The sequence below is a fragment of the Octopus sinensis genome, unplaced genomic scaffold (assembly GCF_006345805.1).
Source record: "Octopus sinensis unplaced genomic scaffold, ASM634580v1 Contig02741, whole genome shotgun sequence".
NCBI lineage: Eukaryota > Metazoa > Mollusca > Cephalopoda > Octopoda > Octopodidae > Octopus > Octopus sinensis.
In genome coordinates, this window is record NW_021825963.1 from 1 (window position 1) to 14,059 (window position 14,059).

Genomic DNA, 14,059 nt, shown 5'->3' on the forward strand with positions numbered 1-14,059 from the left:
AATCAGAGAGAAAATATTGAAATAAATATATGTAAAGTAAATATCTAAATAGCACAATAATAGACAAAGGGAGAGAAGGCGATAGACAGATAGATATATCTATATATATATGCGTATGTGTGTGCGGTAGCACATACTAAAAGACGGTTAGACAGTCAGGGAGACAGAAGTATGGTGACGGTGCTTTGAGATTTGTAGTGTTGAGGAAAAGAAAGAAAGCAGTGAAGTAGGTTTTTTTTTTATTTTTTGTGCTGTTTTGTTTTGTTTTTAATGCTTTTTCTGAGACTGTCACGTGACAATTGAAAGAGGAAAAAAATATTACCCCAAACCACTGTTTCCATATATATGACTTCACGCAGGAGTGGCTGTGTGGTAAGTAGTTTGGTTTATCTCTTTTATGTTGAGTGACTGTGTGGTAAGTAGCTTGCTAACCAACCACATGTGGTCCGGTTCAGTCCCACTGCGTGGCATCTTGGGCAAGTGTCTTCTGCTATAGCCCCGGGGCCGACCAATGCTTGTGAGTGGATTTGGTAGACGGAAACTGATAGAGCCTGTCGTATATATGTATATATATATATTATATATGTATGTGTGTTGTATGTATGTGTTTGTGTGTCTGTTGTGTTTGTCCCCCTAGCATCGCTTGACAACCGATGCTGGTGTGTTTACGTCTCCGTCACTTAGCGGTTCGGCAAAAGGGACTGATAGAATAAGTACTGGGCTTACAAAAGAATAAGTCCCGGGGTCGATTTTCTCGACTAAAGGCGGTGCTCCAGCATGGCCGCAGTCAAATGACTGAAACAAGTAAAAGAGTAAAAGAGTATTCACACAAATTACCCACTCGTGACTGGTTCCCTTCCATTGAGCTCATGCCGGCACAATATAAAGCTGACAACGTGTTAAATTAATACAATTAAAATGCTGTGATAAACTGATATTCATTAGTTAATTACGAGTTTCTTTTATTGAATTCTTATTCTATCACAAAACAACCGTTGGAAATATAATCCGTGTTAAGGGCTTCGTTAGAATTGCAACTGTGTGGTAAGTAGAGGTTTTATTCCTGTTATGTCCGTATTTATCCCTTGCACAGCGATCGCGTCCTGTCCATGAAACGAGGCGGTACTTTGCTCAGCGTCCGATCCATACTACGAGGGGTTGCTTTTGTCATCGCCCGGTCCATACAACGAAAGGGTACTTCTCACAAAGCCCTAATTCATTAAACAGAGATGTACTTTGCTCATTGACTCCCCATGGAAAACATGTTGCTTTTTCTTTTCTTTTCTTCTTTTTTTTTCTCTCAGAACCTACTTCACTAAATGCGTGTGTGCTTTTATCATTCGACAGACACATTGCTGGCATTTTTTCTGTATATATATTCAATTCGTTTCGCTAAAGGACGGCGTTAGTCTTTGTTTATGTATAAAGTTGTACAAGTTTACGCCTTCCCGTCTGAAATCTTTTTCTTGATCTTAACAAACGTATATTGTTACGAGCAAAACAGCATTTTCTATACAATTTTCTTGACAAATGAAATGTGAAAGTCGTACATTAAATACAAAAGAGTAAATTCAGTAAATAATTAAATAAATACGATATATTATACTAATATGGTGTCTAGGCAGATATAAAAAGGGCTGTTGGTTATATATTTATTTATACATTTATTTTTTTATTTTTCATTTTAAATCTTTCACGAATTATTACAGTATGGAGGCGCAATGGCCCAGTGATTAGGGCAGCGGATTCGCGGTAGTAGGATCGCGGTTTCGATTCCCAAACCGGGCGGGGCGTTGTGAGTGTTTATTGAGCGAAAACACCAAAAGTTCCATGAGGCTCCGGTAGTGGGTGGTGGCGGACCTTGCTGTGCTCTTTCGCCACAACATTCTCTCTTTCTTCCTTTTTCTATTGTACCTGTATTTCCGAGAGCCAGCCTTGTCACACTCGGTGTCACGCTGAATCTCCCCGAGAACTACATTAAGGGTACACTCTGTGGAGTGCTCAGCCACTTACACGTTAATTTCACCTGCAGGCTGTTCCGTTGATCGGATCAACTGGAACCCTCGTCATCGTAACCGACGGAGTGCCACGATGATGATCGTACGTATGCATGTATGTCATTATTCAGTTTATTCCAAGATTTCTTTCCAATAGAGAAAGAACCGGTTTCTAACCTAGATCTAAGGTTCTTTCATTGGAATTTAAACATCATGGCGGTGCCCCAGCATGGCCACAGCTTGTGAGCTGAAACTAGATAAAAATTTAAAAAATAAAAATCAACAACAGGGCATTTTTGTTTGTTTGTATCTAAGTGCAGATTTGTATGTTTTAAGAATGTATTGTCATGATACAGTTGTATATCTAGACATGCTCATATATATTTAAATGATAAACTTCTGGAAAGTTTTACAGATTTTTACAGTTCCAGTGATGGATTGGATCTGTAGTCTTCAAATTAGCTATAGGTACGTACGTGCGTACGTACGTATGTATGCATGTATGTATGTATGTATGTATGTATGTATGTATGTATGTATGTATGCATGCATGTAAATGTATATATATATATGATGATGATGATAGAGTCTCCTGTCGTATGAGGATTCGGCAATCTCTTGCCAAAAAGCCACACGTGATTTGTTTATAGTGATCAAATGTTTGTGTAAACATAAGCCCACTCCCCGCATCAAATCGATATTACCTGTAGAGGTGCACCCGCAACATGTCAGATGAAATGATCGCAGAGCAAGGTGTAATGAAGTGTTTTGCTCAAGAACACAACGCTATCCGGTCTGCAAATCGAAATCACGACCTTGCAATCGTCAGTGTAACACCCTAACCGCTAAGCCATAAGGGATTTTTTTCCAATAATAATATTGTACACGACTTGAGATGTTTGCCGTGTCTTAACGATTGTCGTCCTCTTTAGCAATTAAATATCAGCTGCACCGGAAGTCTGCAATTGTTGCATAAATACCTGGCGTACCTAATTGTTTAAATCACCTGTGAACTAAAAGCCTATACTTTGCATGTATGTGTGTGTGTGTATATATATATATATAAATATATAGTGAAGGGAAGAAATGGAGCCGACGAAGATTCTACAAAATTCCTTTTATATATATATATATATATATGTATATAATATATATATATATATATATAGTATATATATATATATATATATAATATATATATATATACCTTCATTTGTGAGATAACAAGGCTATCATTGCTTTTATATCGAGATAAATCTTAACAGTTGTCAACCTGCCATACACACACACACACACCACCCACAACACACAAACGCAAACATATATAACATATATATATATATATATATATATATATATATATATATATATTATATATATAATATATGTATAATATGTATGTATATATGTATGTATATATGTATGTATGTATATATGTGTGTGTGCATGTATATATATATATATATATATATATATATATATATATATATAATAAAGTTATCCAAACAAAGAAAGTACACAAAAAAAACACAACAACGCGAGGACGTGGAACAAATATAGTATTATTGGACGCTCAGGAAAGAAGGAGGGTTTAACGTTTCGAGCGAAGCTCATCGTCGGAAACATAGGAGAAGGAAAGATCCAGGGAAGGGAAGACAAGAGGAAAAAAATCGCCAACGGTAACACGAGGTCATATAATATATATATATATATATATATATATATATATATATATATATCAATATAATAACAAATAATCAGTATCATAGTATATTCGTATAATGGCATATAATAAAATAAAATAACCGTGATTGTTAAACGAATCGAATGAAGCAAGTTTCGCGTAAATCGCTAAAGGAATTTTCAAGCTATTAGAGATATAAATACTCAAAACGAAAATATTCTTCATCCTTCAAGGGAAGAAACTCTTATCTTTCTGTTAGACAGTGAGATCACCACAAAGAAATACGATTTTTTTTTTGATTTTTTTTTTTTACAATTTCTATTTTCGGTTTTGCTAAACACAATATTTTAATCTGAACATGACAGTAGGGGGTTACACCACCGTTGTTTATCCCTAGGAAGCATCGACGCTTCCTGATGGCTTTGACACATTTTCGATATTACTTGTAGAGGTGCACCATGCGCTACATGTCAGACGACGAAATGATCGCAGAGCAAGGTGTAATGAAGTGTTTTGCTCAAGAATACAACGCTATCCGGTCTGCGAATCGAAATCATTCCTTTATGTACACTGTTTTGTTCTGCTTTTTTATATTTAACCCTACAGTCTCTTATGTGGTGGTTTAATAAAGTATGTGATTGAGTATTATCTGGTAATTGATATTTGATTTAGCTGTATTTCTCCATTTTCTTATCTTGTATTAGTAATTTGTGGTAAATCATTTTACCTTTGTCCATATAATACAGTAAATGAATTGATTGCATCGCAATCATTAACATTTATGTATTAACTTTGTTGGGTACTTCAGTAGCAGTATATTGGATATACGTTATCCCATAGAGGGTTGCATTTACAACCCCTATCTCAATTTGTATATATATATATATATATATATAATATATATATATACGGCAAGTTTACCCACAATTTCCTTTAACCGATTCAATCTCCTCACAAATCTTTGGTCGCCCTAAGGAAATAAGAGAAGTCACTTGCTTAAGATTCCGTGCACCAGGGTTGAACCTGAAGCCACAAGGGTGCAAAGCTTACTTCTTAAGCACAAAGCCATACTTGCATCTAAATACGAACTTACAATCTACTGTTTTGACATTTAAATGTAGTTCGCTGTTCTTCATTTTCGTTACTCTTTCTCTCTTTGCAGAGATGGGCGTGAAACAATCGAGATTCAACAACGTACTCGTAGTACAAACTGGTAATCAGAGAGGTTCGTCTACTGATTCCGATGTTTTCGTTATATTATACGATACTTCGGGAAACGCCACCGAGAAGATGCTTCTAGACAACATCTGTAAAGATGATTTTAAAACAGGCGCCCATGACACGTTTTTTATTAATCTGCCAGTTTCATTTAGAGAAGTGGCGAAAATTGAACTTTGGACTAAACAGTGTCATATCGAGTTAACGTCTTCGAATTGGTTTATTGATGTAATTGAATTTAGGCGCCATTTTGGAGGAAATACCATCACTTTTCCTGTTTTCCGTTGGATTAAACCAGAAGTCCATTATTATTTGTATCCGTGGGATGCTTTCTTACCTCACCATGATCCGGATAAATCTCAACGTGCGGCCGAAATCGAATACAAATGTACGATCTATAAGTTAAACTATCAAGAAAATTTTCCTGTTACGGTGAGTAAACTCTTTCCTCTTTACTCTTTTAATTGTTTCAGTCATCTGAATGCGGCCATGCTGGAGCACCGCCTTTAATCGAGCAACTCGACCCCGGGACTTATTCTTTTGTAAGCCCAGTACTTATTCTATCGGTCTCTTTGCCGAAACGCTAAGTAACGGAGACATAAACACATCAGCATCGGTTGTCAAGCAATGCTAGGGGGACAAACACAGACACACAAACACACACACGCACACATATATATACATATATACGACGGGCTTCTTTCAGTTTCCGTCTACCAAATCCATTCACAAGACTTTGGTCGGCCCGAGGCTATAGTAGAAGACACTTGCCCAAGATGCTACGCAGTGGGACTGAACCCGGGACCATGTGGTTGGTAAACAAGCTACTTACCTTACCAAAAATTTACTTCTAATCAGTGATGTTTATAAACATAATGATTTGTTAAAAATGATGGAATATGTCAGAAGGCAGACTATAGTATTGTTGCTGTTGTTATGGTTATTATTGTCAGAGCTGGTTCCAGACCGCTCAGCGCCAAAAGTCAGGCCTGCAGTGTTAACCTTCCTTCCAGCCCTACAATGTGCAATCCCTTCTCTCAGTGTCCCACTCTCCCTACTCTCCCCACGCTACAATCTGCACCCACTTCTCCTTGCTCTACAAAGCCTCCCCTTCCCAACCCCTTCAATGCGGCCCCCTTCTCCTGGCCCTACAATGTGCATCCCCCTTTCGAACCTTGTGTCTAGAGTAGAAAAGAATAATTGGATTGCTACAGGTAAGCTGGCAGACTCGTTAACACACCGGGCGAAATGCTGAACGACATTACGTCTGCCGTTACGTTCTGAGTTCAAATTCCGCCGAGGCCGATTTTGTCTTTCATCCTTTCGGGGTCGATAAATTAGGTACCAGTTGCGCACTGGGGTCGATCTAATCGACTGGCCCCCTCCCCAAAATTTTCAGGCTTTGTTCCTAGAGTAGAAAAGCAAAATAGCTGACAGGTTTGCGCGGCAGGTTATGCGTTCGGGCTGGCTATCAGCATCAAGAAAACTGAGGTTTTATTCCAACAAAAGCCAGAATATATACTCAAGACACAAATGGAATGATTGACAATACGACACTCAAATGGATCAGGTCATTAAAATATTTTGGAAGAAGATTAAACTTTAAGAGTACGCTTGATGTGGAAATCAATGTTAGAATATCTGTGGTTACACATGTTTGTTTTGTTTTTTTTTGGAAAACTTTCCCATCGTTTGTGGGATGAACACGGGGTCAGGTTGAAAACTAAAACAACGTTTTGCAACTTGAAACTTTTCACGTGTGTTGTCTGTGCAATATCTGCAATATAAACGGATCCATTGATCCATTACCGATTTAAAACCACGGAAACAGCTGTAAGACATTATTTACTTTTACTTTTCCTTACTTCGATTCAGCTTTACATTAATTGCATTAATTAAAATAATTTAAATGATATGATAAGTTCCTCCTACCTTGGTTGTATTTGCCTCTTCCTTTAATTTATACCCGCTGACTCGGATGTCTCCTACGGATCTCTACCTCCAGCCTCTGTTGTGAACTTGGAGCCTAACGGACCATCAATTACAGTACTATGCAGCGTACCTACCGATTAGATCATCGGTGACCTAAACCCTTTTCTGTTTACGAGCTTACCATCGTGAGGTTGTGAGTTCGAATCCCGGACCGGGCTGCGTGTTGTGTTCTTGAGCAAGACACTTTATTTCACGTTGCTTCAGTTCACTCAGCTGTAGTAATGAGTTGTGGCGTCACGGGTGCCAAGCTGTATCGGCCCCTTTGCCTTTCCTTTGGATAACACTGGTGGCGTGGAGAGGGGAGGCCGGTTTGCAGGGGCGACTGCTGGTCTTCCATAAACAACCTTGCCCGGACTTGTGTCTGGGAGGGTAACTTTCTAGGTGCAATCCCACGGTTAGTCATGACCGAAGGGGTCTCAATATATATATATATATATATATATATATATATATATTTGATCGTTATACACATAACGGTCTTATCCTTATATACCTATATATCGACTATCAAATGTAGATAGGCAACCATCTTAAGCACATTAAGATCAATCGATTAAGAAGGGTCTGGTTTTCCGTGAATTATGCATATCCTGTTCAGCTGGGATCAAATCACGCAAAGAAAGTTCACCCAGTGTTGTATGAGATGAGCTGGTCATATCTCGGGCGCCTTTCATAGCTCACCTGTTGTAAAATAACTACAATAATACAAAAATACCAGACATATTCTGGGGCCGATTAAATTGAGAATCTGTTCGAATAATAATGTGTTGCTTCGTTTTGGTCATTAACCTCGACATGACTTAATGAAACTTTTGTGGCTTTTATATTTCTGTGTAGTGTGAAGAACTGCCACGCGACGAAGAATTCCCATTAAAATATAAGGTAAGTATTAAATAATAATAATAATAATATAATAATAATAATAATATAATAATAATAATAATAATAATAATAATATGATGATGATAATAATCTAGTCAAAACTCATGTCGGATCAGAGGAAATATTAACAATGACAAATAGTAAATAAAATGCAAATAATAATATCAGTGATGATAAGAATAATAATGTAAGGAAGCGGTTGAAATTCCCCTATGCTCTGATTGATTATATATCCAGCGATAGTGTCACAATAAAAACACTGGTAATTGCGCAACCTGATAATCGCTACCTTATATGAGTGTCAATGAAAAAACAAAATATTGTGAATAATGGTGGTAATGAAACTGAAGCCCTTGATGGTGACAGTGTTACACCCGGCAGGCTCAGAGATACTGGTCCGACTCCAGCCTGTCGTTATCGATAAGGGACCAGCACACACGTCGTAGATGGAACAAACAAGTCAATGCTGTGGTCATGGAGTGTTACTACCTGAGCAACCACGTAGACGAAAACGGTTTTCATCTTAGGGGATACCGACAACGTATATATGATCGACTCCAGTGTCTGCATTTAGACCTACGACTACGAAACCCAGTAAGTCTTAATCACCTGATTATTTGGTGAGAGGTGAATAGAAATGCACAAATAGGTCATTAATTGGAGCGATGGTACTGCTAGATCTTAAATGTACTTTTATGATATTGTTAATTAATCGAGTCAGGTTTACAATTTATTTGTCTGAAATGTCTTTGTTCTGCTTTTGTTGTTTTTTTTCTGTATTCTGTGCAAACGCGTGATGTTGACACGAGAGATTTTAACTGTAATTCTTGTCTTTATAGTTTCTATTGTTCTTTCGTATATTATAAATACTTTTTTATTCCAATCAATGTGGAAACTCCTACGCGGTTGCTTGATCTGCTGAAACTAGCATTTTCAAAAAGAGAGAGATGGACGATTAGACAAAAAAACTTAGTTTAGAGTCCAACTAAGTCGAAAGGAATTTTGTGTAAGACGACCTGCGATAACAATCCGATATTCCATAAATACCATTTTATTGTCACGAACCGGAATGATATATTCTTTTCTACTTTAGGCACAAGGCCCGAAATTTTCGGGAAGGGGGCCAGTCGATTAGATTGACCCTAGTACATAATTGGTCGACCCCTAAAGGATGAAAAGCAAAGTCGACCTCGGCGGAATTTGAACTCAGAACGTAAAGACAGACGAAATACCTATTTCTTTACTACCACAAGGGCTAAACACAGAGAGGACAAACAAGGACAGACACAAACGGATTAAGTCGATTATATCGGCCCCAGTTCGTAACTGGTACTTATTTAATCGACCCCGAAAGAATAAAAGGCAAAGTCGACCTCGGCGGAATTTGAACTCAGAACGTAAAGACAGACGAAATACGGCTAAGCATTTCGCCCGGCGTGCCAACGTTTCTGCCAGCTCGCCGGCTTAACATAATGACATATTGGATAAATTATCTTCTTGTTACCGCATGTATTATCTGTATTATCTGAAACCCAGGAGATGTTTCCGTTAATTATGGAGATTTCAATGCACTCAACTTTATAGTAATTATAACATGATCTGACGTTGTCATTATTAATGACTTTAATTAAGGCGGCGAACGAGCAGACTCTTAAGCACACCGGGAAAGATGTTTGCGTATTTCGTCCGTCTTTATGTTTTCAGTTCCAATTCCGCCCAGGTCGATTTTGTCATTCATCCTCTCAATGTCGATAAAATAAGTAGCAGTGGAGCATCGGGGTCGATGAGGTAAACTTATCCTTTCTCCTGTATTTGCTGGCCCTGGGCTAAACTTTTAAATTAATGACATTCATCGTTCATAAAAACAAATGTACGATTTGAAAACCAGCAAGTGGTGTGATTTGAAAACTATTAAACTTCTTCTTTGATCCAAGCAAAACGTTTCAGAACTTGAGATTAATATCAGTGACAACAGATATAATTCTAAAACGAAAAATAGGGTTAACACACTTCGCAGGAAAATTTTCGCGGGAGTCGCGACGCAAATGCATTTGTCCACTCTCTTTTGTCCCAAACAAAAATCTCACTAAGAGCCTCCTTTTAGACTTTCATTTCTTCCAGATCCATTTATTTAAAAACAAATTTATTTCGAGAGAATTTGAGCGAAGTACGACCATCTGTGAATTTGGAACAGACGTTACAATGTGTATTTTTTTAATAATGCAGAACGCTTAGTTGTCTTGCAGTTAATATTTCGTGTTAAAACTCATCTTCAAAGAGAAAGAGATGCGTGATATGAGCAAAATTGAAACAGTTTTAGAATTTAGCGCAGTCAAAATGTACTTTGCGCGTGACAGCAGCCTAATATTTCTTCAAACACACCAGTCAAGTACAGAGTGTGATATAGTTGATTGTACGCCTCCTCCAAAGTTTATATATTCAGCCTAACCAATTTATATAGTGTGACCTCACCTGGAATTTGCATCAACGGTCTGGAACCCCTATCTTTCCCAGGATATTAATCGCCTGGAAGCCGTTCAGCGACTTGGCAGCTGACTTGGCAGACACCCATAAAATTATTAACCATCTTACAAACAATAACTATGAGCACCTTTTCAAACTCCACCTGTCTGACACCCGTGGACATGTTTACAAAGTCAGAAAACAGCACAGCTCCCATGACTTTCAGAAACATTTCTCACGCTAAGAGTTGCTGAAGCATGGAACAAACTGCCGGCATCAGTTGTAAGTTGTCGGAGCACTGCATCCTTCAAAACTTCCATGCTTCCTGAGATTCGCCAACACTACACCTGATTTTCTCCCCTCCATACATACGCAAGCATGTATCTGACTTATACACTGTTCGCTTTCCAGACATTTGTACATTACTGCAGATACTTTATACGCACTTTTTGACAAGTTGTTGTGCACCTGAGCACTGTATACAATAATTTCATTATTATTATATTAAACGTAGTTACGATAAACATAGCCTTCATTTTTTGATTTCTTGCTTGAATAAATATATGCAGATATCTTTTATTTATAAACAGTAAAGTTTTCATTATAAATCGAATACTTGCAATCATTAAAATATGTTTAAAATTTAAATTATGAATAAATTTCAGAGAGGCATTTTAACAAAAAAGTTGGACATAATTTTGTCAGCTATGTGGACCAAAATCGTAACAGGGGATTGGAATACACTCAATGATGTAACCAATATTTATCGCAGAAGAAAACTTCCGATGCCCAAGGTGAGTACATTAGTAGTATTTTCTTTTTTGCGCTATTTTTATCATGTGACTAGCAGCATAGCCCGGCGTTGCCCGGGTATGTAAGAGCCCCTAGTAGGCAACGACTAATCCCAATCTTGTCCTTTCCCTCTAATTTCCTGCCAATTTGTTAAAGATATTGTCGAAAATATGTCATCTTGAATTTGAACGTGATTTCCTAAATTGGCATGATTTTATCGATTTTTCTGATGGTAAGGTATTGCATGGGAAAACTAACGTTAGAATTAAGTTTCTTGGGGTAACATTAAGCTTCACCATGATTTGGTGAAAATCGATTGCAAGTTGCGAAAACTACAACAAGAAAATGTGTTGCATATAAAAAGCTTAGATTCTCGACCCATGTCGAATTTATCGATTTTTTCAGAACTGGGGGAACTTTTCAAAATTTTCGCTGCGTTAGTTTTGAATTATGACATTGGGCTATGTGTGTATCAAGTTTCATCAGACTCGTTGAAAGCTGTGGTCAGGGTGAGGGGTACACCCTACAGACACACAGACACACAGACAGACAAACTGCCGTTTATATATAGAGAGATCTTATTTAAGTGATCAGTAGTTCCTTTGCAAATCAATCGATATTGGATCGATTGTAAAAATCAATATATCCAAAATTTTTGAGAACACAATGTTATCAAGGCAACCTATAACAGCTTGAATCCAAAATGAACTGACAGAATGACTGTACTACATGGAAATAAGTAACGCAGACAAAAGGAGCGTTAGGAGGAAACTAAGCCAGTTTAGTATTTAAACTGACGGTGATGCCAATGGTCGATGAAAGAATGCAAAAAATGCAAACAGAAAGACTGCCTCAGTACATTTTGTGTCTGGATACTTAGGAATACTAAAAATAAAATATTAGAAATATTACGCCTATCAAATTACAGAAAAACAGTTATAATATAGGTACTGTTTACTATTGTAAATATTTAAATGTTTTTCTATACTTATGGAAACATTTCAGCGTAAGATTGGGTCTAGAATTTAAATTTAAATTTTGAATTTAAAATTATCAGTATTGTGCGGTGGAGCGTAATTTTCAATGGACAACCTCAAATCGTAGTTAATGTTGTCTTTCAAATGCATTTTGTCAAATGTTGTCTTTCATATGTTGTCTTTCCCGAATGCATTTACTACGATTCATAGAATTACACTTCCACCTAAATTTAAGTGATGAAAAATGGTTATGTAATCTAAATTTTTTAATTGTAATAGAAGAACCTATGTAATAATATGTACAATTCCTTGTAATAACCCTATATTGATATACTGGATATCTGCCTGGATTTATTAATCCCTGTACAAATATATATAATATATATATATATATATATATATATATTATATATATATATATAAACGACAGGCTTCTTTCGGTTTCCGTTTACTAAATCCTTACTCACAAGGCCTTGTTCGGCCCGAGGCTATAGTAGAAGACACTTGCCCAAGGTGCCACGCCATTAGACTGAACTCGAGGTTATGTGGTTGGGAAGCAAACATCTTACCACGCAGCTACGCCTGTACCTATTCGCATACAATACACACACACACACACACACACATAATAACACGATGATGGAAATGACAGGCTTTGATTGCAAATTACATATGTTTTTGCACCAAAGACCCGCTTTAAGTTGCTGAATCTACAGGCATGTATCATTACACAAAATTATTCTCTAAAATGAGTACGATTCGGCGAGAGCTGTTGCTGTTATGTGTTTTCGTGGGGGTGTAGCTTAATATACACAATTTTAAAAAAGAGCTACCAATAGTTTCAGGTTGAAGAGATACAATAATTTGACAGATTTATATAACATGCCAAGTATCTCCAAATAATCTATGTGTGTGTGCGTGTGTGTAAATTCAGTCTTATGGCTCGTGGGTACCTGTGAATTTAGTCATTTTCTACTTTTCATTTTTATTTCTATATTTGAAGCAGTTCTGGTCTTGTTTTGTGTATTCCATAGTCTGTTAAATTCTGGCGGGAAGATACATGGTTTGGATATCAACGTCTAAATGGTTGCAATCCCACAGTAATTACCCTCTGTGAAGAAATACCATCCAAGTAAGTCGAGATTCTTTTCAGAACTAATGGTGATCTGTTAGTGAATTATGATTTAGGGAAGATGGAAAATTCGGTTAAGTTCGTATGCCACGTGGAGACGATAATTTTCGATAGTCTTTATTCAGGGAAAGAGACAACTAATCCTAATACAAATACAAAATTTGACATTTTGAGGTAAAGGACGAGTCGATTCCATCGAGAGCAGTGCTTCTTTTATCCATCCTGAAAGGAGGAAAGACAAAGGCAACACCGGTGGAATTTGAACTCAGAATGCTAAGAAAGATGAAAGGCTACTGAGCAATTTTTTTCCGACGTACTAACGATTCTTATTTATTTACTACAAGGGGATAAACACAGAGGGGATAAACAAGGACAGACAAACGGATAGAAATTTAAATGTAATAAAATGTTTTTAAAAGAAATATAAAGTGCCTACGTTGATAACTATAAACCTACTTTTGTGCTACTCTTTATGTATAGAGATATAAACATATATTGGAGCAGTCTCGGGTGTCGCCGGCCGAAACTGCAACGATGATCTGGTACTAGACTGAAGATAGGAAGCTCCGAATGACCCGTCCTTGTTTTTTCCTTTCCTTTTTTCTATCATCTAACTGTCCGGATGTTTCGTTGTCGCCTGTTACGTTCTTGTTTCATTTTTTGTTATATACATATATATATATATACCGGAGTAAACACATAAATGTGAAACAAGGTGGAAAAAGAGTACTCAAATACCAGGGGTGGGTATATGCTTTATTTAAAAGCAGCAGAAAATTCAACAAAACCTGTTACTCTGAGTTTCATGTTCCCAGAGTAACAGGTTTTGTTGAATTTGCTGCTGCTTTAAATAAAGCATATTACTCTACCACTGGTATTTGAGTACTCTTTTTCCACCTTGTTTCACATTTATGTGTTTACT

At 37.1% G+C, this 14,059-nt stretch overlaps 1 protein-coding gene across 3 annotated transcripts; it reads left to right on the plus strand.

The window, feature by feature from the left end:
• The first annotated feature begins 136 nt into the window (after positions 1–136).
• On the plus strand, positions 137–13,416 carry LOC115227334 (polyunsaturated fatty acid 5-lipoxygenase). 3 transcript variants are annotated; one of them, XM_036498597.1, is made up of 5 exons: positions 137–226; positions 4,844–5,331; positions 7,729–7,773; positions 10,902–11,030; positions 13,040–13,416. In XM_036498597.1, the coding sequence occupies exons 2-5, from the start codon at positions 4,846–4,848 to the stop codon at positions 13,139–13,141; spliced, it is 762 nt and encodes a 253-aa protein (XP_036354490.1). In that variant the 5' UTR covers positions 137–226; positions 4,844–4,845; the 3' UTR covers positions 13,142–13,416. The 3 variants fall into 3 exon arrangements, with proteins under 3 accessions (XP_036354490.1, XP_029654064.2, XP_036354489.1); XM_029798204.2 differs by lacking the exon at positions 137–226 and adding an exon at positions 282–372; XM_036498596.1 differs by lacking the exon at positions 137–226 and adding an exon at positions 828–1,044 and having other exon boundaries at positions 13,040–13,415.
• The last annotated feature ends 643 nt before the right edge of the window (positions 13,417–14,059 follow it).